The 24,591-nt window shown below is 55.0% G+C and overlaps 11 protein-coding genes across 11 annotated transcripts; 6 read left to right on the top strand and 5 right to left on the bottom strand.

The window, feature by feature from the left end:
• Positions 1-873: 873 nt before the first annotated feature.
• Positions 874-1,773, top strand: CGCS363_v011412 (uncharacterized protein; the record flags this gene model as incomplete). The annotated part of the gene is made up of 1 exon (XM_036643261.1): positions 874-1,773. One exon carries the CDS (start codon positions 874-876, stop codon positions 1,771-1,773), a length of 900 nt encoding a protein of 299 aa, XP_036491621.1.
• A 2,642-nt stretch (positions 1,774-4,415) lies between these two features.
• CGCS363_v011411 (uncharacterized protein) lies at positions 4,416-5,686 on the top strand (the record flags this gene model as incomplete). Its single annotated transcript, XM_036643260.1, has 4 exons — positions 4,416-4,595; positions 4,649-4,929; positions 4,981-5,328; positions 5,380-5,686. The coding sequence occupies 4 exons, from the start codon at positions 4,416-4,418 to the stop codon at positions 5,684-5,686; spliced, it is 1,116 nt and encodes a 371-aa protein (XP_036491865.1).
• Positions 5,687-6,203: 517 nt separating this feature from the next.
• LAE1-2 (Secondary metabolism regulator LAE1) lies at positions 6,204-7,782 on the top strand (the record flags this gene model as incomplete). The annotated part of the gene is made up of 10 exons (XM_036643259.1): positions 6,204-6,353; positions 6,411-6,439; positions 6,504-6,589; positions 6,644-6,666; positions 6,720-6,846; positions 6,904-6,941; positions 7,003-7,040; positions 7,095-7,232; positions 7,289-7,705; positions 7,755-7,782. 10 exons carry the CDS (start codon positions 6,204-6,206, stop codon positions 7,780-7,782), a joined length of 1,074 nt encoding a protein of 357 aa, XP_036491866.1.
• A 146-nt stretch (positions 7,783-7,928) lies between these two features.
• On the bottom strand, positions 7,929-9,097 carry CGCS363_v011409 (uncharacterized protein; the record flags this gene model as incomplete). The annotated part of the gene is made up of 3 exons (XM_036643258.1): positions 7,929-8,138; positions 8,194-8,832; positions 8,891-9,097. The coding sequence occupies 3 exons, from the start codon at positions 9,095-9,097 to the stop codon at positions 7,929-7,931; spliced, it is 1,056 nt and encodes a 351-aa protein (XP_036492264.1).
• A 489-nt stretch (positions 9,098-9,586) lies between these two features.
• CGCS363_v011408 (putative transcriptional regulatory protein) lies at positions 9,587-11,676 on the bottom strand (the record flags this gene model as incomplete). Its single annotated transcript, XM_036643257.1, has 3 exons — positions 9,587-10,757; positions 10,811-11,464; positions 11,516-11,676. The coding sequence occupies 3 exons, from the start codon at positions 11,674-11,676 to the stop codon at positions 9,587-9,589; spliced, it is 1,986 nt and encodes a 661-aa protein (XP_036491976.1).
• Positions 11,677-12,074: 398 nt separating this feature from the next.
• On the bottom strand, positions 12,075-13,676 carry CGCS363_v011407 (putative transporter; the record flags this gene model as incomplete). The annotated part of the gene is made up of 3 exons (XM_036643256.1): positions 12,075-12,905; positions 12,960-13,300; positions 13,361-13,676. The coding sequence occupies 3 exons, from the start codon at positions 13,674-13,676 to the stop codon at positions 12,075-12,077; spliced, it is 1,488 nt and encodes a 495-aa protein (XP_036491982.1).
• A 584-nt stretch (positions 13,677-14,260) lies between these two features.
• CGCS363_v011406 (Cutinase transcription factor 1 beta) lies at positions 14,261-17,183 on the bottom strand (the record flags this gene model as incomplete). Its single annotated transcript, XM_036643255.1, has 4 exons — positions 14,261-15,401; positions 15,453-16,201; positions 16,254-16,935; positions 16,990-17,183. The coding sequence occupies 4 exons, from the start codon at positions 17,181-17,183 to the stop codon at positions 14,261-14,263; spliced, it is 2,766 nt and encodes a 921-aa protein (XP_036492273.1).
• A 909-nt stretch (positions 17,184-18,092) lies between these two features.
• Positions 18,093-20,006, bottom strand: CGCS363_v011405 (uncharacterized protein; the record flags this gene model as incomplete). The annotated part of the gene is made up of 4 exons (XM_036643254.1): positions 18,093-19,249; positions 19,339-19,472; positions 19,531-19,862; positions 19,938-20,006. The coding sequence occupies 4 exons, from the start codon at positions 20,004-20,006 to the stop codon at positions 18,093-18,095; spliced, it is 1,692 nt and encodes a 563-aa protein (XP_036491981.1).
• Positions 20,007-20,569: 563 nt separating this feature from the next.
• On the top strand, positions 20,570-22,169 carry CGCS363_v011404 (putative agmatinase 1; the record flags this gene model as incomplete). The annotated part of the gene is made up of 9 exons (XM_036643253.1): positions 20,570-20,830; positions 20,892-20,985; positions 21,046-21,152; positions 21,204-21,357; positions 21,414-21,437; positions 21,490-21,511; positions 21,567-21,609; positions 21,660-21,885; positions 21,940-22,169. The coding sequence occupies 9 exons, from the start codon at positions 20,570-20,572 to the stop codon at positions 22,167-22,169; spliced, it is 1,161 nt and encodes a 386-aa protein (XP_036491980.1).
• Positions 22,170-22,708: 539 nt separating this feature from the next.
• CGCS363_v011403 (uncharacterized protein) lies at positions 22,709-23,914 on the top strand (the record flags this gene model as incomplete). Its single annotated transcript, XM_036643252.1, has 1 exon — positions 22,709-23,914. The coding sequence occupies one exon, from the start codon at positions 22,709-22,711 to the stop codon at positions 23,912-23,914; it is 1,206 nt and encodes a 401-aa protein (XP_036491979.1).
• Positions 23,915-23,940: 26 nt separating this feature from the next.
• On the top strand, positions 23,941-24,498 carry CGCS363_v011402 (uncharacterized protein; the record flags this gene model as incomplete). The annotated part of the gene is made up of 1 exon (XM_036643251.1): positions 23,941-24,498. One exon carries the CDS (start codon positions 23,941-23,943, stop codon positions 24,496-24,498), a length of 558 nt encoding a protein of 185 aa, XP_036491978.1.
• Positions 24,499-24,591: the final 93 nt, after the last annotated feature.

The following is a 24,591-nucleotide window of genomic DNA, read 5'->3' as shown; positions in this document are numbered from 1 at the left end:
TCGACGACACCCCGGCCGGCCTGCGATAGTGTCGGCGGGCAATTTCAGCACGAATTGTATGCCTCTCTTCGTGTGGCTTCAATGTCCTGATTTCCTGCGAAGCCCTGATGCAGCGAGTTCGGTCGAATCAGCCGAAAACAAAAAGAAAATACTAATAAGAAAAATACAAAAGACCCTTTTGATAGTGGAGGAAGGGTCCAGGCACCAGGCAAAGCGCCGGTGGTTCGCATTGTGGCCCAAGACAAGGGGCCCTTGAGGCAGCCGGGATGGATTCGGATGGTGAGATGGCGAGGCGGAGGATGCGAGGGGATCTGCGACCACCAAGACAAGGGAAGCGGGTGGCTTGAGTGGGGCACAGCCACCAGCGGCAACGCAAACACGGCCGCTGAGAGGCCGCTGGAGAGCACCCGCCAGCCAGTCGTCCGGTGGCTTCAGGGATCTTCCTCAGCGGGTGGCCGTTTCAGACGAAAAGCTGCAGCGCTTACTGGTACGTCATACCCGCTGAACCTCGCCGCCGTGGGGTCCAGTCAGAAAAGGGGAGGCCCACCCTCACCATACACATTAATGCGCCGCGCCTCACGCACGAATGCTTTCCCTTCCATCATATTAGACACCATTTCGCTCCCTGGTGGCACGCGAAACAGGGCCGTCAGTCTTTCATTGAATCAATCAATCAAACAAATCGAATCGTCGATAATGATGCCATGATTTTCAGAGGGCTGGAAACGAACACATCGTCTGCAATTGCGAGTCGTTAATCAGGGTACCGCACCTTGAATCTCCGAATATCCCGCTCGCCGAACCTCAATCTCGAATTCGATACCCAACTTCATTTCTTTCTAGACGCGAGTTTTGCACTCGCACTTCGCCAAAATGTCCTTCTTCAGTCCCCCGAACTGTTCCGTCGACCCCGCCACCATCTCCGTCGCTGGCAATGCCGGTATCGCTGGAGTGGCCGTCTTGCTCTCCTTCACCATCGCCGCCACCATCGCCCTTCTCCTCAGCTGGTCCATCGTCCTGTTCGAGCGGAAGGAACGCCCCTCCAGTATCCGCCGCAAGCTTCTGAACGGTTATTCCGATACGCAAATCCTCCAGGGCATCGCCATCTCCATCCTCGGGCTCGCTACCACAAACCGCATCGTCCCGTACCACTTCTTCATCATCTGGTGTCTCTCCAACATGAGCATGGCCGTCCACAACGCTACACTCTTGATTTACGGCCAGCTCCTCCGCCAGGACTGGCTGCTCCGCACTCTCCGACAGAGTCTCATGACCGTCAACCTCGCGCTCAACTGCACATACGGCGGCGTCATCCTGCAGAGCCTGGGCAAGGGCATGAAGGACTCCAAGCTGCCCGTCGGCTGTGTATGGTCCTCCGTCAACGGGTCCACCGGCGGGGGCTCGTTCATCGACTACGCGGGCACGATCGCAGTCATCGTAGCGAACGTTCTCGTCTTCTTGGGGGCTAGCTGGTACATCCACTCGCGGGGGAAACGCTTCGCCAGGCCAATGATCATGGGCGGCCTGGCCCTTATGACGGCGTCGGCGATCGGTGCCGCGGTGCGGTCCTTCATGGCCTCGTCCGTCTTTGGATCCGGGCCCCAGGGCTACAAGCTCGCTGACAACAGCGAGGAGAGGTGGGAATTCGGGCAGTTCCTGTCTATCCTGGTATTGCTGTTCCCGATAGTCAACTTGCTGGAAATCTGGCGGGGCGAGATCATGGTGGCAGAGCCCGTCTGCGAAGATGCCGAGGACCAAGAGAAGATGCTTTAATTCAATTTTTTTTTATTCTGTTCGCATGTAGATCTTTCGGAGGATGACTGGGCTGGCTTCATTGTGACAACGGCCTCGAGAGACTGTACTAATTGAACGGGCAATTTCAGTCGCCCTAGGGCTCTCTGGAGAGCAAGCGGCCCGCGCCTTCTTCCCGTTTTAAATGACTCTTGAATGTCCATGCCCGCCTATACCCGAGTCGCCTTTTTTGTCTAGGTCAGCTCATATTGACTTTCTTATGATTAAGCAGACGGAATATCGAGCAACCTTACACGTGCAGACCACGTTTACAAACTTTCAACGGTTATTCTTTAATCATATACGATATAAAAGTGCCGGCATCACTCGAGTACTTTTTGACTCAAAACGCCATGGCTTTGTACCTTGCTCGTCTCTTCGAGGGATCTTGCGACCAGAAACCTGACCCGACGCAATCAAGCCACCAATTACTTGTGCCACGTTTGATCCCCCTACGTTCCTTGTATCAAGCCACGAGCAGCTCAGGTTCCAGAAACCTGCTGCAGGGTGCATTCTTGATGACCAAATCGCCCCCAGAATGGCATTGAAAGTTACGAGGGACCCGATTGGGGGCCAATCTAGAGTGCTCATTCTGAAACTTGCCTCCTCTGGTTGGGAGGAGGGGCGCTCAGTCGCGAAGACGGTGTCGAATTCCAGAGTCTGACCGGTATGTTTGGTCAATACTGATGAGGGTGTCTGGCATTTTCACGGGCTTTCCAGTTTGCCATCCTTCCTTGGAGTTTACAGGGCCATCCAGGCGAAGCTCTGTTCCTGAAGCGAAAAGAACCAGGTGAAAACCAAAACTTCCTTGACTTCGGGACAATGTCAGAGGCCTGCATTCTTATGCCGCACACAGTAAATTTCACATCAAGGAATGGGACCTTTATTTGCATGTTAGGGTACATGCAGTGCTTCCCAAGGTTTGATGGGTTGCAAACATTTTCCTAAGCCAAGCTGCGGCGGGCCCAAGCAAGTGGCTCTGCCGAAGTTTGGATGTTTGTCAGTCGGGTAAATCTCCAGCAGAAGCTTGTCTTATTGACAGAACGGTCAATTAGTCGTGGACAAGCCTTTAGACCTGGTAGCTGCTGCTCTCAGGCGGCTTGCCTCGCTCATCTGCTACCCAGGTGTGATGTTGAACCCAAACATCACGAAAATCCAAAGCTCTCTTCACTTGTGCCGTTTCCACATCAAACCAATTGTTGCATGTGCCCTACAGGTTCAGCGACCACCCATGGCGTTTGCGCCATAGGGGATTTACCGTGATTGGCTTCCAGCTTGCTATGCTCATCTTAGTTGGCAATGTCCAACTCCTTTCCGTCTCCCCATGAGAAGAGTGAAGCGGGCTTTGACACATCCACCTGTGGGTTTGGCACCACTCCTTCCTTCCATACTGGCAGCCCTCGTCTCTATTCAATGCGTGCGCCGTGCTTTCGGAATTTTCTATTGGAGTATCGTCATGCATACTCAACGAACAAGAGAGTTGAAGGACAAACACTCCAACGCACATCAACACGTAGGATCTACCACCACCCGACCAGAACAGTGGTGGATCAACCTCTACAAGCAACAGCCACAATCACTATTTGTCGATGAAGCTGCCAATAATTCGGCCTGGCAACGAGAAAGAAATATCAGCGAGCTGCGTTTATAGCTCATACCACAAGCCCCCGGTCGCTTCCTTCCTTCCTCATTGCAGTTTTCGGTTGCAGCTGCTCGTACTAGGGACCGGCAAGCTTTGAGAAGTAGCAGCTTCCTGCTAGTCCTTCACACAACAACACCGACCGTCATAAAACAGCCGATAAAGCTCGCCTCAACACCAAACGGACACGATCATTTTGCTGGGCACTCCCGCTCTCTTGCAGCAATTGTCAAGACAAGAGCGACTACTTGGGAATCTCAGAAGCCACGGAAAGTTCGCCCATACTTCCTGCGTCTACTTGCTTCTACCTATACTGTTGACACTTTATTTTACGACACCCGCTTCCCCTTCGACTTAAAGCCACCTCGAACATTCTTTCACGGCTTTAGAACCTCTTGAAGACACAACAAGACTTAGACTTTCCTCGCGGCTTAAGATCGCGGTTTCACTTACCGTTGGCAACCTGCTCAAGAGAAAATTTCGTCACCAGTGCAAAGAACGACAGGTCTCACGACGACAACAAGTAAAATCGAACTACTATCATTCAACAGAAGGCGCCTTCCGTAAAGTTGGGTGACACTGATAAGCCTTGATAAGATTTCCTATCACTGCTCAGTCGACATCCAGTGGCAGGGACGACAGGGACGACAATCGAAACTCTTCAGCAACTTCCTTCATTTCCGAGCTCCTCTGTCTACACACTACCCAGAGTGCTACCTTCCGAAGCTCCATGAGTCGCTGAATTCGGGAAAGACGCATACTAATATCGCGCTTGCCAACGACCAGACGATCCATTTCAGACATATTTAATTTTCTTTTTCGACTTCGCCGAGCGATTGTTGCACTCATTTCGATACACATCATATACATTCTTTTGGATTCAGATATCCCGTTCAATATCCCGTTCGCTCTCCCATAGATTTATACTCACAACAAAACATTTCTACCTGTTGAGAAAGCACGGCCTGATTCTCAGCCCGCGAAGATGCTGTCGCCGCTTGCAATGGGCGCGCAGCCGGCCGATGACCTTCCCAGACCGCATGATAGAGATAGCCGCCCCGGCGAGAAGATTAAGTCCTTGGAGTTGGACGCAATCCTGCTTCTGGACTGCCAGTCAACAAGAGTCAATGAGCTGATTCTTCTTCAACTGCAGATCGGACTCAAGGTTAGTCACGCGCGCACACCCGTTCCGGCCCCTTAAGCTGACCATGATCACAGAACCTCAAAGAGGATTTCATGGTGTTCTCGGAGGCCGTGGGATCGAAACTCAGGCCATTGCATAGCAAGCATATGACCTGGAGAACGATTCCCCTCGTCCGTAACATTGTGTTCGGGGGCGAGCCCGACGACGAGGATGACAGCGACGACGAGGATGACAGCGACGACGAGAACGACGGAGATTACGAGTACTACGACATCCTCTCGCCCTTTGATATGAACGATGTCAGCGATACAGACATGACCAGTGAGGAAGATGATGATTCGGCAGAGCTGATAAGGTAAGTTGGATGGCTCAGGTATGAAAAGAAGGATTGGTCTAACATCACCAGTACCGGATTCGGCCACGACCTTGAGACTCTCAAGCCCGCCGGTCTCCCGTTTCTGAGGGCCAAGAAGGGCGAGGACGGTTCTGAAGAAGAGAGACCCGTCATCTTCCAGAACGAGTTCTTCGAGATCCGGCGCTCTCCTGTAGCCGGTTGGGGCGCGTTTGCCACGAGGAAGCTGGACAAGGGAGACCAAATCCTCGTTGAGAAGGCCCTTTATCATGCGACTTATGAGGATGTGGAATCTTCTGTCCTCAGCCTTCACGAGCACGAACAGAAGGTCGCCAATGATCTGCATGCCCATTTCGGTCGCGATGGAGAGACCAAGGCGCAGGCTGTTTGGAACACCAATGCGTATGTTCCTTTCCTACTATCTTCCAAATATTCTGCTGACCCATCACTCAGGTTCGCATCCAAGCTACCCAAGGACACCGTCTCGACCCGTAAGAAGGGTTCGGGAGCATGTAGGGATGTTGCCGGCCTCTTCCCTATCGCTGCTCGCTTCAATCACTCCTGCAATCCCAAGGTGGGGTACAGATACGATGCTGAGGAGGAGGTACTGATATTCGAGGTCCGCGCTTGGGTCATCGAAGAGGGCGACGAGCTGACCATCAGCTACGGTAAAGATCCCTCGGTGTTGTATTATAAGTTCGGATTCAACTGCGGATGCGGCTACTGCGGCGGTTTCGACGAGAGCAGGTGGAACTTTTAGGTGTGTTTGGTGCAATTGTATAAGATTTGAGCGGGAGCAACTTGGACAGAGAGCATGCAGATAGACATTGCGGAGCGGCCTGCAGCGGTTTGCTTTTTTTGGTTTCGGCGCTGCTTTAATTCAGATAGAAAAGACCGGAGAAAATTGCGATCACTTCCTCGACGATAATTCCTGCCTCCAATCGGGATGTCACGAGCTGTTGTGCCGCCGAGAGTTGCACAACCACGGCGAACGCTGCAACTTTGGCCGACAAACCCCATCTCGTTCCGAGAATGGTTGTCCACTTGCGACCGGGGGTAAGTAAAATGAAAGGTGACAAAACACCCTTGCCTCGTCTACATCTGTGCCGCAATGATAGGATAGACCGCACCAACAGCGAGTCACGTTGCGGAGATTGAGCCCGCGTTGCAAGGGGATTACAAAACCCGTCTCTCCTGACCCATTCCCGAAGACGCCAGATTCGTTCCTACTTCACGGAGGCTCTGAGACAGAGAGCCCGGATACTCAGCCTTAAAGGATGGCCGATTCACCTGCGGAGACGGCGCCGGCGAGCCCACACCGGTCGCCCAAGTCGTCGCCGGAATCCCCAGAGTCTCCGTCCGCCCAAGCGCCCGCAACCGGCGAGGCCCCGGTACCGGCACCGCAAGAGGTCATTGATGCCTCGGAGGTTTGTTATTGACATCATATTTTCGTTCCGTCATGTTGAATCTGACGTGATGCGCAGGATGATAATTCAGTCACGGATGATCAAATGTGAGCTTTGCCGGTATTTCTTATTCAACGCACATGGGACGCTGTAGCTAAGCTGGATGAGAAGTTCGTCTTACACTGCATCTCTCACCTCATCGGTTCTCAACTACCCGACTGAATACGGACGGCGGTATCATGCGTTCCGAGCGGGAGGTAGGTTTCTAATGAATATCGCTGGTGCTGACCGTGTTACTGAGATGAATTCAGCATATAACTTCCCGAACGACGAGGTACTTGTTGGAAGTGTCTGGTGACGAAATTGAGTGTTAACTGTCTGGATTAGGACGAGATGGACCGCCTTGATTTGACGCATTGTATGGAACGGAAAACGATTGGCGGTGAACTATTTCTCGCCCCGATAAGTGACAATGTGCAGCGCATCATGGATGTCGGGACTGGAACGGGCATTTGTGAGTGCCTGGTATCGCCCAGGAGAACCTAGAAAGGTGGTTACTGAGACATACCAGGGGCGATAGAGATGGCGGAAATGTTTCCTAGCGCCGAGGTACGCGTCAAAACGGCGTTTTTCTTGAATCTTGGATGGTGTGATTCTCACCGAGAGACAGATCATCGGCAACGACCTGAGCGCCATTCAGCCAGAATGGTAACGGATCCCATCATGTCACCAAATATCTCACAGAAGCTGACAACAGACTAGGACACCGCCCAACATCAAGTTCGAGATCGACGACGTTGAGGATACATGGGTGGGCCACCAACCGTACGACTTCATCTTCAGCAGGTACATGGCGGCGTCTCTCGCAGACTGGCCAAAGTACGTGGGGAATATTTACGAGTAAGTCAAACACGATGGCTGTCTCGACAGACTCTAACTTCGGAACCGCGTTTTAGCAACCTGAAGCCCGGCGGATGGGCCGAGTTCCAAGACTACGACCTCATGCTCGACTGCCAGGACGGCACGCTGGAGAACACGGAAGTCTGCCGGTGGAACACGCTGATGATGGAGGCCTGCGCCAGGCTGAAGCGCGAGGCGGCGCCCGGGCCGAAGCTGGAGGGCTGGGTCCGAGACGCCGGTTTCCGGGACGTCCAGCGCCGGGACTTGAAGATCCCCCTCGGTCCGTGGGCGAAGGACCCGGAGCTGCGGGATATTGGGATGTGTAACCTTGCGCAGACGCTGGAAGGGCTGGAGGGGTTTACGATGAAGCTGTTTTGCGGGGTGTTAGGGTGGAATGAGGAGGCTGTGATTGTGTTCCTGGCTAAGGTTCGTCGGGAGCTGAAGAGGGGGGATATACATGGGTTTTTGAACTAGTATGTTGCCGCAGTGATTGATGGGGGTGTTTGCTAATATGGTACGCAGCTACGTGGTGTATGGTCAGAAGTCATAGGATTACATGAGGGATGATAGCATCTTATGAAATCCGAAAACGAGCGGCAGGGTCTCTGGAATAGTATATAACACGCTTGTCATTACAGATGGAAGTAGCAGAGTCGGATTTAGGCGTAGATTTACAAAGCAAAATCACCCGTGTTCCTAATCAGACTTCTTTGGCTGCCTGCTCGCAACATTGGGATCGTTCTCGGAGTAAGCAATATACGTCCATCGCTCATCATACGGCTTCGTCTTATCCACGAACCGCAAATCCGTCGACACGCGGATGCGGCCCTTTGGCGACTGGTTCATCGCCCCGGCATGGACGGCGTACGGAGTATGAAACACCACATCACCAGCCTCGTACGCCCCCTACGAAACACCATCGTCAGTAAACACAAGAAATCTTCAACAAGGCGAGACTCACCACAAGCCAGCCGCGAGACCAGTGCTCCCCAAACCTCCTCGCATTCCTATCCAGCCACCCGCCCTTCTCCATGTTCCTGTTAAACGCCGAGATCCTGTCCGCGTCGGGCAGCACCGCATTCACCCTCGAAAAGTCCTGCTCATACTTCTTCCCGATCTCAGCCGAGCGGTCCAGGTAAATCAGCCCGCCGCCCTCCAGCTCCACGTCGCCGATGGGCACCCACGCCGTCACGCTCGTCGGCGGCCCCGCGCGCAGGAAGATCTGGTCGTAATGCACGGGCGTCGTCTCGCCCCCCGGCACGGCGCACCGCAGCAGGGACCTCGGCAGACACCAGCTCTCCTCGAAGCCGGCGAGCTTGCCGACGAAGGGCTCGAGCTCGCGGCCGACGGTGTCCTTGAAGTCCTGGTAGAAGGCGGCGCTGTGGCTGGCGATGGCGTTGTCGACGAAGGGGCCCTCGTCCTTGAGGCCGCAGGCGACGCGGACGGCGCCGGGTAGGAGGAACTCGCGCCAGTCGAGGCCGGAGAAGATGCCGTCTGCGGGGTCGGTGCCGGGCTTCAGCATGCCGGTGCCGTTGTCGACGAAGGTGAGGTAGTCTGAGCGCATTTTGTTGACCATGTCCGGGTTGAGGAGGCCCTTGACCTATGAGAGTGTGTTAGTGAGTAAGTGGATGTGGGAATCAGCGGAGGAAGGGGCGTACCCAGACGACACCGTCTTGCCAGTATCTCTGTTGGATCTCCTCGATGGGAGTGTCGGGGTAAACGGGTTGGAGCAGCCTCACATCGTCGAGGACACCGCCGTTACCGTGCAGCGAGAGCTTCTCGTCGTCTTGAACCACGGACTTTTCCTGTGAAAAGACAGGTTTTGAGTGAATGTCAGGGGCGCTGTAACCAAGGACTTCAGTCATGTTGGCGATGTTGACGACTTGTCTGATGTATTTGGACACAACTAAGGTATCAATGGTAGCCGAGAAAGTTTTGCTTATGAAGGCAAAGCATTTGTGTTTGAGCTGACGTATATCCATCTTGGAGTCCTGCGTGCATCTTCCGTCTTTATGTCCTCGAATCTTTTCGATTCGAATGGTCAGCTGGGAGGGGGAGACGGTGCCTTGAGTGATTGCCGAATACAGTAATGGGCATCGTTCCCCGAATCATTGCCCGGAGGCAGGGGCGGGGTTGACTCCCGGGGAAGCAGTCGATTGCCTAATCCGGTAATTTGGACACCGTTCCCCGGAGAAGCCGTGAGTATGACGCAGATTCGGGATGTCAAAGTTGGGGTCTCATCATTTCGATGCGGGCTAGTTTTCCCGCCAAAGCACGGCCGGAACTGTATTGGCCTGAACTCCAGTTGGTACGAGAGTAGTAAAATACCAACCGGTGGTGATCCACGTAGTCGACTACCTGGTTTCGACGTCAACATACTCATCAATAGCCGAAGTGTCAAAGAAGAGATTCGACCAAGGCCCACCAAAGTCCATCAAGGACGTCTCAAACGCTGATATCTCGTCAACAGTACACGCACTCGCCAGCATATCCATCCCGGCCGACGGTGTCTTCGCCGTCACCTCTCGCAACTCGTTGAGTATCTCTACATACCGCTGCCCCACCAAGTCGCCTTGCACGCCGACAGGAAACTCAGCCATGGCCTCCTCTGCAGTTTCCCTGACATGAGTCGCCTCGGGCCACAGATGCGAATACATGTACAAAGTGCCCAGCGCCGCGAACTGCATGTAGTTGACCAGCCAGAACGCCCTCGAGAACAGGCCTCGCTGACAGAGGTAGCGGCACTCGTTGACGACTACCCTGGCCGCTTCGATGGACTTGTCGTGACATCTCTTGACCCACTGCTCGAGTCTTGACACAGATCCGGTGGCAGGGTCCATGGAGTAGAGAATGAAAGGGCGGTAGAGGAGGAGACTGGCGTGCGCGAACATGAGTTTCAGCGTGCAAGTCTGGCGTTGGGTCATTGTAGATAGCGCTGATGGGGGCAGGGCGACGTAGTTGAGGTACGCGGGCAGATTGTCCTGCCAGTCCAGCAGACTCTTTTCGAACTCGGCCGCAAACTGGTGCAGCTGGGTGATGCTGTTGCTCCGGGCGGCGGGACTGTAGAACTTTCTGAGGATCTTGCCTAATATCCTGGAGAGGCGAGCGTAGTGGATGAGTGCCGCGGCAGAGCAGAACTCTCCGTAAGGGCTTACTCGGCAACCCGCTGCAGTGATGTCGTCGTCGTTGGCCAGGGCGCATTCGTCTTGGTCAATGTCATCGTCGTGTATGGCGCATGGACGGCCGAATATGCTGCTGATGATTCGGTCGTTGACGTAGATGGCCCAGAAGAGTCGTTTGCGATACTCGTGGGTGATACAATTGCTCAACGGGCCGACGGAACGGCGGTGAAGGCCGAGGGCTTGGGCGTGGCGGACGACGATGCCGAAGGAGGACCAGGCTTCGTGCATGCGCGAGTGGTTCAGCAGGTAGTGTGTCGCGAGGAGTCTCGCTTGAAGAGATGCAAACGTGATCTTACTGGATTCTCTTTGAAGCTGGCGGTCGGCCATGTGGTAAAATCGGACGCTTCATTCATAAGGGTCAGTCAGAACTGTAAGGGATGTTCGCCCATGTCGTACCTAGAGGAGTAACCGCAATACATGTTGTTGACTCTCGAGTAATGGGAACCAAGCGTCAGTACCATGTAAACCAGGGCTAGACTGTCATTGTTGAGACTATCGCCCTGGCCGTCGCTGTAGAGCTTCTCAAAGGACTCCATCAGAGTCGGCTCATGCACGAAGCGCGACGTGGTCAGGCCAAAGTCGAAGAAGGTCCGCATCAGCCTGTCGGCAACAGGTTTCGGAGGAAGAATCGGTGGCAAGTTGCTGGACTCGGCGAGTGGGTAGTCGGAGAAGTGAATCGACATTGACGGCAGACGGGCGAGTTTCTGCTTGGCCATGTGGAGGAAGGCAAAGTCGGAGGCGCCGCCGTGGAAGTGGCCGTACTGGTCCTCCTGAAGCGGCCCGTCGGGCGTCTCGCTGGAGGTCCCATTCGCCGGTGGTGACGATTGAACTGGTGAGAAGTCATGAAGGCTGTCTGGCTGGGCGCCGTGTGAGTGCTGCTGCTCGAAAGAGATTGTTGTCGCCGTTGCGATTGGCGATGGTGCTGAGGGTGTTGCTCTTGGGCGTCTTTCTGGAGGACACGGCGATGCTGTCGTCGGCATGTACTGACATGGCTGGTCGTGCTGCTGACAGCGGATGCATGGTAGGTGGCCGGAACAGCGAGTCTTCTTTCTTTAAAGGGAGTTAGTATTAGGATATGTTTTGTGAAATAAAGCAACTCACTCTCTGCAGGTCATGCAGGCATTCCTAATCTTCAAAGATGGTCCATTCTGGCTGTCACCGTGAGTGCCTCTCCGTTTGCGTTTCTGGCCGGCTGTTTGTCCTGGTGTTTGGTACGGAACAATCTTCAGCGGTGGTGCTCGGGCAGAAGCAGCGCGATCCATTTGTAGTCCAAGGGCACTAGTTGAGCATTCCCAAGCACTTTAATCGCTTTTTGAAGAAGGCCGTCTCGAATGCGTGTAGTTGGCAAACATCATCTAGATGCAAACGGGCAGCCGAGGTGAAATCAAGGAGCCGGGACTGACTGACCAACCCCCTGTTTCTTACTGGCAGAGGGGTCAGAAGGGCGCTGCAGCCTGTGTGGAGAGGGGCACGTCAGGGCCCCAACGCAATGGGCTTCACTGGGTCACCATCAACTGGCTGTCTTTCTCCGTCTTCGACCGTCCATGACCACATCACGATTACCATGTTGTTGTGTTAGTTGATGTTTTGTGTCTACAACACAGACTCATTATTCAACTGGTTTGAGCCGTCCTTCTTCATTCCACATCTCCCATATCATCTACAGCATGTACCTAAACCCACTGGCCCGCTGCGCCGCCGTCGGCCCGCTCACACCCAGCTCTCTCCCATCATCCATCTTCCGGTTCTCCCTCCTCAGATACATCCTCGTCACCGTGGCCGTCACAATCGCCGCCCCGGCCGCCACCAAATTCACCGTAAACGCGGCGAAATACCGCGGCGCCCCGTTGTACAGGTACGGCGTCCACACGTTTGGCGTATTACACACCGACACGATCAGCGCAATCGCCGCCGCCCGCTTCGTCACCGGCTGGTTGATGGTCCCCGCGATCCACGACAGCAGCACCGTCGAGCCCGCGTAGAAGGACGCCGGCATCAGCATCATGGCCGTGTACCGCGCCCCGACGTTGAGCGTCGACACGGCGATGACGTTGGCCGCGAGCGTGACCCCCAGCGGCGCCACGACGTGCCAGTACCGCTCGCCCGCGCGGTCCGAGTGGAACCCGTTGGCGAGCATCGTCGCGCAGCAGAGGATGAAGGGCGGCGCCGTCAGCGCGTAGGTCACGGTCCGCGAGTACCCCAGCGTCGCAACCACCGGCGGGAAGAAGTTGGTCACGCCTGCTGATGTGAAGATGCAGTACAGCGTCGCGAGCATGAGCCACGTCTTGGGGTCGCGGACGGCCAGCATGAAGCCCTGCCGCGCCGAGACTTCGGAGCGGTCGTCGCTCTGGCCTTGGTCCTTTTCGTAGTTGAATTTGACCCATGCGCGTTCTGTCGCCGAGAGGGACTTGATGCCGTCTGGCGAGTTGGGGAGGATGAAGGCGAAGAGGAGGGCGAGGCCGACCGTGACGACGCCTTCTACGAGGAAAAGCTGTTGATGTCAGTCACACGGGATTAGAGAAGAGTGAGTGTGGTGGTTGCTTACCCAGCGCCAACCCTCTAGCCCGTACTTGCCGTCCAGCTTCAGAATGGCGATTGCGAGCAAACCGCCAAACGCGTTGCCCAGCTGGGACCCCGAGTAGAACAGAGCTGCGCGGAGAGCGTACTGCCGTCGGTTGAAGAAGAGGGAGAGGTAAAAGAGACCGCCTGAGAAGAAGACGGCCTCCACAAAACCGACGGCGAACCGGGCGACCGCCAGGCTGGCGAAGCTCTTGACCACCGTCTGCGCCGCCGTGACAATGCCCCAGAGCGACATGGCGCAGCAGATATAGACGCCTGGTAGTTTGATCTTGCTGATAATCATGTTTGACGGGATCTGCATGATGACTGTCATCGGTTGTTAGCCAGATCCCCTCCATTTCCGTGAGATGTGCGGTGATGACTTACTATATCCCACAAACAGAACCGAGACGCAGGTCTGATACTGCGTCTCGGACAAGTGCAGGTCCTCCGTGATCCCGGCCAGCTTAGCCGCGGCGATGTTGTTGCGGTCGAGGAAGTTCAGGATGAAGGTAATCATCAGCGTTGGCATGATGATGATGTCCATCTTCAACGTCGCTCTCCTGCCGGTCTTCCTGTACTCCGCCGCCGAGAGAGACCTCAGAATCTCCGGCATGGGGTGCTCGACGCCGCCTTTCTGCTCTTGGGATACATCCTCTTTGATGGACTCGTGGGCAATGGAGCCAGCCTTTTCGACGTCCATCATGAGGGGACGAGGGGAGTATACCCAGGCTCTTCAGTAAATATTAATGATCAAGGGACTGCCCGAAAGATATGATGGGATCTAGCTGAGCATTCATTCTCGCGGTATATGTAGTCATTACCGTTGAATTTCGCCAAAGCACGTTCATGTCACCTGGCCAGGACATCTTCCCGGCCTATTCCCCGCCCCTGACATCGCGGGGTTAGCTCCGGGGAAGGCCAGTCTGTGGGGGATGGGCAATCCGGGGTCGGAGAACCTCACGTTGCGGGGGACGGGTCTGCTTTCCCAGACTGCACTCCCAACGCGGTTCCCCGGGCATTTCCGCCCTGCACGGCGCAGATCTCGTATGTTTCCGTCTCTCGGGGGAGTCGTGCATGAGATAAGGGAATTGATGTGCCGGACAATCTCTCCTGAGGAACTGCCATTGGCCGCTGAATGCCGGCCGCAAGACGTGCATGTAATGGACCCTTTCTTTGGTTGGCCGCGCATCTTCACTCTCATGGTGAGACTACTGCAAAGTCTGACGTATGCGATGGTCAAGTCATTATCATCATTCTAGTCATACCCTCCATAGACATCCCACATCACGCAGCACACTCAGCCAGGTCCCCCTCCCGCAGCGCCTCAAGCAACACCCGCGCCGTATCCCGATCCGTCCTGTCATCCCCGCCGTGCGTGAGCTCCCCCCACGCCGTCTCGATCCACCCGTTCGGCCCGTCGTGCCCGGGCATCCCGTCAAAGTACATCCCGTCAAAGTCGCCCTCCACGCTGACAGACTGGTCGTCCAGCGGGAACGCCGCCAGCACCTCCGCGGCCAGCCCGTCGATTCCTTCCGAGGGCGGCCGGTCCGCCATACTTACGTCGCCCCCGGCGCCGTTCCCGCGTGGGGAGGTCCCGTCCGTCGCGCTGTCTTGGCTCTGCGATGTGGGCGAGTTGCTGTCTTCGTCGGAGGGGATGACCGTCACCGTACCCGATTCCATGCGGAAGAGGCCGGGCCGCAGCGTGCCTGTTTCAAAGTCCATCATCGACGCTGTAGATCCAAGGCCACCGAGAGCGCCGAGACCCGCCCTGCTCTCGTTCCGTTTCCTTTCGAGGAGTGCCTTGAGCGGGTTGAAACCGCCCGTGAACAGGCCGCGGAGAGTGACCGGAAAGTCGCCGTCCTCGGGGAGTCGCCCCTTACTCAGGGATAGGTCCATTGTCAAGGCGAGACGAAGGTAAGAGCTGGGCTGCGACGCGAGGATGTCCGTCCAGTCCGCGATCACGGCGCCGCCCTCATTCGCGCTCGCAGGAGCCTCCCCAGTTGCCGAATCTATCTGTGCCAGGTTGACGATGTGCCGTATCGTCTCGCTGACCCAATCGACGCCATCGTATTGCGGCTGGTACGTCTTCATGGCCTCGATGAGGATGTTGAGGCGGTGCTGCTTCAGCGCCGACTGCGTGTTCGGGTCGAATGATCGCGACGAGGCGGAGAGCTTCACGTCGAGGATGTGTAGGACCAGGGGGAGGGCGGTGCATGCGACGGCGCTTATGGGTAGCCAGCGGGCTAGCCTCAGATGGATGAGTTCTTTTAAGCATTCCGTGACACCGGAGGCTGCGTCTTGGAGCTCGTGTCGGTTCTCTCCGATGATGACGAGGTCTGATGTGGGTATAGCGCTGAAAGAAGGGGCGGCGGCCGTGATTGCGAGGTGTAGGACTTCGTGATGGCTGAGGACCACGCGTGAAGAGCTGTTGATGTCAGCGACGATGCTTGAAATGTGAGAAAGGAGGGCAACTTACTGATAGTACATGTACATCAGGTTGGTGTACAAGATCACGGAATCGTGCTGGAACTCATTCCCCGGCGATTTCATCCTCGCGACGGAGCCGCCCCCGAACATGGGGAATCTGAGCGTGGCGCCCTTGTACCACCTCCGCAGCGCCATCTTACACCCGCGCACCCGGTCCTGTTCCTCAGCGCGCATCTCCCGGCCCCAGCCGGGGCTGTCGTCCAGCGGGAACACCAGGATGAGAATATCCGTCAGCACGACGCACAGTTCAACAAGCTGCTCCAGGATCTCGGCGAGACACCGCTTCGTGCCAGGGTTGTACACCCTGCTGCGCTCGATCTCGTCCGCGAAGTCCGAGTACCCCAGGATGCCGTTGGCGTCGAAGTCGAAGTGGCTGCGGGTGATCTGGACGCCACGGCGCATGCCGAGGCCGACAATGCGGTCGCGGATGATGCAGCACCACCACAGCCTCTTAAGCAGGTTGCGCTTCTTCGGGGGTGCGGTGCGGGTGGCGTAGTGGTGCGCCTCGACAGTCTTCGCATTCTGGATGGCGATGGTGAGCCAGGCGGTGTTTTGCTTCCGCAAGGCGGGCGATGAGGGAGGGGACCAGAAGGAGAGGAGGAGCGCGGCTTGGGAAATGGCGAGGGGCGAGGACTCGGATTCGAGGTCGTAGAGGAGCTTTGCGCGTCTGTAGAACGCGGCGCGGGCGGCCCGTATTGTGGCGAAGCCCAGGGTCTTTATTGTTTGGCGGGAGACGAACTGAAGTGAGGTCAGTGAGGTGTTTTGAGAGCTGTCTTCTAGTGAAACTCACATTACATGAAGCGAAGAGCATCGCTTGAAACAGAAGTAGCGACAATCGGTCGCTTGGCATACTGCTCGGGTTCATGCAATACACGTCCCAAAAGTCCCCCTCGTTGAGCATTGGGAGGAGGGGATGTACGTGGAGAAAGTACTGTTGAACAAACTCGTCAAGAATCGCGCGCGTCGGTATCCTTAGACAGCCCTGCAGCTCGAGGAAGTTGACATCTTGAGGAGGGATGTTGTGAAGGTTGCCCAGGGCCAGGAACGGGTAGAACGAGAAGGTGACGTCCAGGTTCAGGTGCCGTTGGTCGGCAGATAGCTGTCCTCCAGGGGCGCTATTCAGAGGCAACGAACCGACCGGGAGAGACTCAAAGCTCGCTCCTGTTGCGGTCGAGGGCTTGACGGGGTGTCCATGGCCGCCATGTTCATGCCGGCAAGTGTTCTTGTGCGCCGTCGGGCTCTTTTGTCGGTCATTGTCCGCAGCTAATGGCGATGATTCGTCACTGTGAGAGTGGTCGTGACCGTGATGCTGGCCATTGGGTTCACTCAATGGTATTGTCTTGCCGTCGCTGCCTGTTGCCGCAATGGGGTCGACATCGTGAGTATGCTCTCCAGATTCGGCGCCATACGGCGGGTAGGACGCCTCTGCATTGTCTGCGTTCGCGGCGTCATCTCTCTGCTGAGCTCGCCGGCTGTAGACGGTCAGCGACAGTACAAGAAACGCTAGTACTCGCGATTCCACTTACAATCTCGAAGCTCTCCCTGTAACAACACATGTCTCGCTGTCGAGATAACAATTCATACACGGACGGCCACGCTGTGAGACATCACACCTCACTTTGCGAGCGCGACACGACAGACACGCCTTGGGAGCGCGCTTCCGGATCTTGCTCTGTGATTTGGGTTTGGTAGACTCCGCAGCAGCTGCTTCAGTTGCCATGATGTGGGTTCGGCCGGGACACTGTATATGCTTGCGTGGTATCCGTGGAGAGAGCAGGACTGACCGAGGTGAAGCTCGTCTATCGGCAGTGACTACGGGTCGAGAAAACACACGAGGATGTCGGGAAAAGTTCAACTTCCCAGATCAGGATGGACCGAAGACGGAGGATGGGGACGGGACACGGAAAGCAGTTTGCGGGGTGTGGGGAAGAGGGGAGACTGCATGGAATTTCTGGAGACAAAGTCTGGGGGTCTGGAGCCGTCGACGATCCTTTGACGCTACACGTCTGGGGATATCAATAGCGGTGGACTACTCGTCCTGGACAGTGGACACGGAGCTTGGGGGGCATGCAGCTCGCGGCCGGAAATTAGGACCAGGGGAAGCTATTCCCCGTCCCCGTCCGTTGCGCCGGCGGCATGGTTTGTGAAATCGGATTGATCGGAACTGGACGGCTTTCATTTGCTGACTCGTATATCCATGTCCCTTGGCAAAACGCTGTCCAGCATCACGAACTGGAGGCTCGATCTCGAAGAAGAAGGCCGAGGCTGGAAGTGGAGGGATGGGAATTGACAGAGCAAATGAGAGTCAGGAAATCGTTTGCCGATGACACCAGCCGAGTCTCGAAGGGAGACATCCCAGAGCTTCTCCACACGAGCTCGGCGCCGAAAGCCAATCACCAGCGATGTAACTCTCTCCAACTGACCATGCAGGTCGAGTCATTAGTGCCTCTCCGAACCCCGAATCTCGGAACATTTCCGCACGCAACCCACCTCAAGGGACGAAGCACCACACCAGACGCGGAACTGACAGGTCCATTCCGTCATATTCAACTGCCTCACCCGCACTGCCGTTTTGTTTTAGGTTCGATCTGATGTATCAATGCACTCTGATGTCGATCCAATGCCAGGATCACCATGAGATCCCTCCCTCAGAATCGGAATCCGACGATGATTCTTCGCTCTCGATCGGCTTGAAGACCCAATCGCCATCTTCCTCTCTCAACAGGCACACCTTCTCGTCCCCGACGCGCTTGTCCAACCCGTTGGGCAGGTCCATGCCATCGCCGACTTTCAGGAGGATCGAGGGATCGATTCGGCAGAACAGCATTGGCAACGAGTCGCTCTTCCACACAGATATGTCATCGCGGGCTCCCCGGATAATGGTGTGGAAGAGATAGTAGATGCTGATGACAATCAAAGCCGTCGGGAAAATGAGCCACCACCACGCGACGATAATCATCTGCCTTTCCATGACTGCCGGACAGCCGTACCGCTGCCAGTCTTTACGCCTGTTTCGAACATGTCCATGAAGTCTGACCTCATTCGTGAGACTGGTGCTGAACCGACCGATCCAGTCTTTGAGGTTCCCTTGAGCGTTGTAGAGACCCTCGACCCAATCCGAGGAGAAGTTGATGATGGCGTACTGCTTTTCGTACGTTCCCTCAAGCAGGGGATCTGTGAACCGTTGTAGTGCCGCCAATGCCTCCTTGGTGACGCTGTATCGAGATGAATTCGTAACGTTCATTCCCTCCGGTATGTCAATGAAAACGTACTCGCCGAAATGCGCACTGTTGTCCTTCTTAAAGCGTGTCGTGTGCCACTTTTTGTCTTCGGGGACTGTCTGATTCAAACCACCGTCACCAGCCTTGATCGTGTAAGTCTTCATGCAGAACCACAGGGCGCATTCGTGTGCAAGGATCTTGGTCTTCCGCCTCGTTCTCGACACCCAAAGGAAATCAAATACGTTGATGTAGGTGCGTGAAGTTGAGTTCATGTGATGGAAGACACCGTCAAGCGAGTTCGTCACCTTGAACTTTTCCGTGTTCGGTGAGTTGGCGACATCGAATGAAGTGTCAGATGGCGTCCTGTACTTGCAAGTCTGTGACTTGTCGGTGCACACAGTGTCGACGCTCAGTTGGTTGCATTCGCCGCAAACCGCAAGTGTTGGAACGGCTTCCCATGTGCAGGTATGGTTTTCCGGTTTACAATCGGCTCCGATATCCTTGACATCAAGCGAGAAAATGCCGCTATAAACGGCGGCTTTCGTGGATACGTTTAGAGCCGGCACTGCGTACTGTCAGAAGAAGTGAAGCGACAAGAAGGCATCTACTTACGAGGATCAAGTGCCCGCGTTACCGTAAAGTCCTACAAATCACTTCTCGGGGGAGGCTCGACTAGACCTGCTGTTTCGTTTTTCCATGGTCTGGGCTCGTATTGATAGAGCTGTTGAGAGGATGCCTCAAGTCCATGGACTAAGATGACAATCAAGGCTCCGATGCATGCCAGGTGCCTGTTTTGCAGAGTTAACCATGGGATTGATCAAGAGTGTCGGGTGCTGCATCCATTACCTTGCCCGCAGACGCCAAATGAGGCAGATACTCCCCCACAGACCACGCGAGGCTTCGTCGTATATCTTGAAGTCTTCCAATCTTGCACGCATGTCGTGGGTACGGCTTTGGCGCGCGTCAGAAACCCAAATCCAAGCGGCCTGGCTGATGCAGGATTCGACAATGCCACTCATTGCAACGCGGACACATGTGAACATGGCGACTATGACGACGTCGAAGTCGACGCCTAAGGGCAGCACTGGTACCAAATCCTTATCGAATCTTTTGAAAATGATTCCCAAGGCAATCGCCCCGATGATGCAGACCACGACGAGGAGGTATTCGTCGATCCACTATTTCGAGATGGATCTCCAGTTGCTCTTCGGGAGAGGCCTTGGAGGACCTTCGTTTGCATCGTCGTCGTCAACAGCACCATCATGGTCAATCTGGTTCAGACGGATGTTTTCATTTCGTATTCCGCCAAATCGGAGATTCATGGTGGGGCGGATAGGCAGGAAGAGAGTAGTTTCCTGATTCGGAGATAGAGATAGCAGAGAGAGGAGTGCTAAAAATGCAGTTCGTAGAGGACAATAGGTAGGTCAAGCGATTGCTGCCATCATCTTAGGTGAGTGATGCGACGTTGATATTTTGGAGATGGCAGCGCGGAAGGATTGTTGTCTGGATGAAGTCGCGACGACACCCGAGGCACCGAGCATCCGGCAAACATCGTGCGCTCGAGTTTCACGGAAGGAAACCTCATCTATTTCTCATTCCCCGGCAACTGCCTGACGGAGGGTCGTTCTTTCCTTGATCGAAGAGATTAGTGCAGACCTATAAGATATGCACAACGATAAGGAACGAGGCAGGGAGGGACGGATGAAGGAACCTCCTTAGGTAATGTTCGGCTCGCTGCGTCTCCCCGATAGGAGTGATTCGCCTGTACAGCGCTGGGCGCGCTACCAATGTCCATCCTGAGAGATTTTACACTTTTTCCCCTAGAAATTGGCTACCGAGGAAATTCGCATTAGTAGCCGTCCAGTCGTAGAGCTTGTTATCAACGATGCATGCCCTCCTCGTTGCTCTTTTTGGCCTTCAAGGCACAGCTGCGTGGCAGCTCCCCCACCGGGTCCTGGCCAATTCCCCTCACGGCCAGATGCCCTTGACCTTTCAAACCAATGACGACGACATCGACATCTCCGGTGCCGATACCATCGCTGGACTGAAGACCTTTGCCAATCTGCCGTTTGTGGATTGCTTCTCTGGCGGGGACGCCGAAGGTCAATTATATGACATTGCCATCTTCGGTGCCCCTCACGATACAGTCCGTCCACCCCGAATCCAACATTAATCGGCGTGTACATCTGACTTGATGCATGCAACAGACAACTACTGGCCGCCCGGGAGCTCGATTTGGTCCACCGGCCATTCGTATGGGCAGCCAGAGAAAAGGGCCTGGGCAATGGGACATTTTCACCGGTCGGCTTTTCCCCCCAAGCGGCCCGCACAAGTCGGCAGTCTAGCTGACCGTCCTCATAGGCCGTGACCCCTTGCAGAGTTGGGCTAGAGTGGTCGACTGTGGTGATGCACGTCTTACATGGTTGGATAACACCGTTTCACTGAAGCGACTTGACAAGGCACACAAGGTGACAGGTTTTTAGCTCCAAATCCAGGAACAAGATGCTGATGAAGACAAGGGCATCTCCGGCCGACCAGCAGCAAACTCGGCTGTGTCTGTCACACCTAGGATTCTCGCCTTAGGCGGCGACCACACGACGACATTGTCAGCTCTTCGGTCGACGTATGAGAAATGGGGACCTGTCTCTGTCATTCACTTTGATAGTCATATTGGTTTGTCTCAACGACCACTGACCTCGGTGACACCAGTTGCTGACACTGGAGTTCAGATACGTGGGACCCTTCCGTTCTTGGTAAGTGCATCTCACTGAAATATGTGTCGATGCTTATACTCAAGCCTTTCAGGTGGAGGCATATCAGATTATGCGTGAGTTGAAAAGTCACTCTTTATGTACTTGTCTTTGAGACTGACTTGCTGCTAGCGGCCTCAACCACGGTACCTTCCTACATATTGCCCATGAAGAAGTAATCAAACCTGGAGAAAACTTACAGTAGACCACGACTGACACCGCTAGCACCTCATTCTGAATACTTCCATCCATGCCGGAATTCGGGCCCCTCTTATCAGACGAAAGGGTGATCTGAGAAACGATGTTCGATGCGGCTTTGAGATAGTAACTGCGCGGGACCTCGACAAGCTTGGCGCGCAGGGCGTTATTTCCAAGATCAAGGAACGTGTCGGTGACTCCAAGGTTTACATCAGTGTTGACATCGATGTCCTTGATCCCGCTTTCGCTCCAGGTATGTTCGACTGGCCCGTTTAAGCTCCGCGAAATGCATGCTAACACATATTAGCTACCGGGACGGCTGAACCAGGAGGCTGGTCAACCCGAGAGCTTCTCACAATTCTCGAAGGTCTAGAAGGTCTTTCAGTTGTAGGCGCCGATGTAGTGGAGGTGGCACCTGTTTATGACAACGCAGGCGAAACAACGGTCCTAGCCGCGGCCGAGGTCGCCTATTCCCTCATCGACCTCATGGTCACAACTCCTGTCAAGTCAAAGGCTGACCTGGAAACCGGCCAATGAATACTAGCCATATCCATGAAAGACCATACTGCAGACCTATGAGATGTAAAGGAAAGATCAGTGCTCACCCAATGTGATAGACAATAAGGGACCTGCTTGTCGAGGCGACATGCACAGGCGCCTTTGTTCAAAGTCGCATAGGGCCTTGAGATTTTGTTTTCTGATTTATGCACTAGAAACAAAAACAATGGAGCCATATCTCTTACACCGCGACTGTTCAAGGATCAAAGCCGGCCACTTTGACCTTGCCCAACAGCATTCCTCATCTAGACAAAGGCAACTCGAGGTGTTCGTGCAGTTAGCGGGCAACTCTCCACTGACAAAGCCAATTGTGACTTGCCAAGCATTGTTCTTTCGCTTGGTTTGCAGATTTCGACGACCATATATCACAGGTTCCAGCCGGCTCAATCGTCCATCTCAACTCAGCTCACAACTCGCACTCACACAATAATATTCCTCGAGTATCACTCAACACAGCATCAATATCTAATCCATAATCAAATTGATCAACACCGAGTGCGATTTCGAATCATTTTAAAATGAGTTTGGGTTCCAACACCTCGAATGATTCCGACATGAACCACCCCGAAAGCCCCCAAGACGTCGCCATGTCCTTTGACCTCGACTCCCATCTCAACGTCAACGCCCCCGTTCCTCAATACGTGCGAGATTCACCTTCGTCTACACCCACTCACTCGTACGACACTAGCAGCCTCCCGGACTACAAAGAGCCAGGCTACGACTATGTTGCGGGTTTCGGCTTCCGTCGGACCCCATCCCCAGGCTCCGGGACCAACCATCTCGTCCCCTCGCCTACCCAGCGCCGCACATGGGAAGTCAACACCGATGTGCGCATGCAAATCCTCTCTGACCGTCAGGATCGCATCGAAAGCCGCCAGTCTGGCTCTGAAGCCATGCAGGAATCGCTGGACGACCGCATGGACATGATCTCTGAGCGTCAGGACGTCGATTCCATGCGCATCAGCAGCATCCGCAAGGATCTCGAAGATATTCAGGACGCGCTGCGCAACGGGCTTCGTGGGACCTGGACCAGCGATCATCCCGCATTCTGCAGACCGGAGCGTGGTTGTCGTCCCACGGGGCTGGCAAAGAAAGCGCGCGCTCATCCCTTGCGAGGCGCGAAGGGGAGCTCTGTCAAGTATAAGCATTCGCGGGATGACGAAAATGAAGATGAGGTTGACGCGCTTCCGTGTTCCAAGCGCCGCAAGCCGTCGCCCTCGGCTGAAATCAGACCTGTAGTTCCCCGTCCTGGCGATCATTCCAGCGATAGCGACACAGAGATGATGGAAATCGACAACGTCAGTGTCATCGAGTGCGCAACGGTTTATGCCATGGCAAAGAACGCGATGCCTACTACAAAGGGCAAAGCGAAGGGCAAAAAGGCGGCGTCCAAGGCTCCCGCTTCAGCTCCCGCCCCTCCTCCCGCTCAGAACAACCCACAACCTCCTCGGCACGCTCATCCTCGTTACGGACTTAGGAATCTCAACCAAATGCAAGAGGATAGGAAGAGGAGAGAGGCAGCGAAGCAGGCTGCTGACGCAGCGCGACGACAAGAAGCGCAGGATAAGAGAGTGGCCGCGAAAAGGAAGAGAGGCGGCGGCGCAGTAGAGAGAGGCGCGCCACAAGACGTAAACTGCGAAGAGAGCGGCAAACAAGGCTGCGAGGACGGAGAATGGTGGATCTCAGTCGGCTCCTCCTCCACAGCAGGATCAGCAGCAGAATGAGAGACAAAATCAGGAACAGCAAGACGATGGCCGACAGCAAGACGATGGCCGACAGCAAGACGATGGCCGACAGCAAGACGATGGCCGACAGCAAGACGATAGTCAACAAGATGATGATCAACAAGATGATGGTCAACAAGATGATGGTCAACAAGATGATGGTCAACAAGATGATGGTCAACAAGATGATGGTCAACAAGACGGCAGACAGAAGGACGACCAACATCACGGCGAACAGCAAGATAACAGCCTGCAAAGCCAGCAGCAGCAAGAACCGTATCAAGAACATGAGGAGTATAATGAGCAACAAGATGAGCGACAGAATGAGCAGCAGGTCGAAAACGATCATCAAGACAACCAGGTGCAGCAAGCTGGCGAGGTACAGGAACAGAAAGATGGAGAACCACAACAAGGAGAGGGATCTAACACGAGCGACGATTCACGGGCCGGCGAGGAAGGGGGTCAGGGGGGACAGCACGATCTCCAGCAAGACGAAGTCGAGGAAGAAAAGGACGAAGAGCCCCAGCAAGAAGAAGGTTAGAATACAAACAACACAAGTCATGATTCAGTCGAGGAACAAGTAGAGGACGGGGCTGGAGGGGGGACATGTAGCCTTCATCAAGACGCCAGGCAGGACGAAGACGGGGAGGATGATGATGAGGGCCACCAAGCTGACA

Source organism: Colletotrichum siamense (assembly GCF_013390195.1).
Source record: "Colletotrichum siamense strain Cg363 chromosome Unknown KSG_Cg363_contig07, whole genome shotgun sequence".
Classification (NCBI taxonomy): domain Eukaryota; kingdom Fungi; phylum Ascomycota; class Sordariomycetes; order Glomerellales; family Glomerellaceae; genus Colletotrichum; species Colletotrichum siamense.
This window is presented reverse-complemented; position numbering and strand designations above follow the sequence as displayed.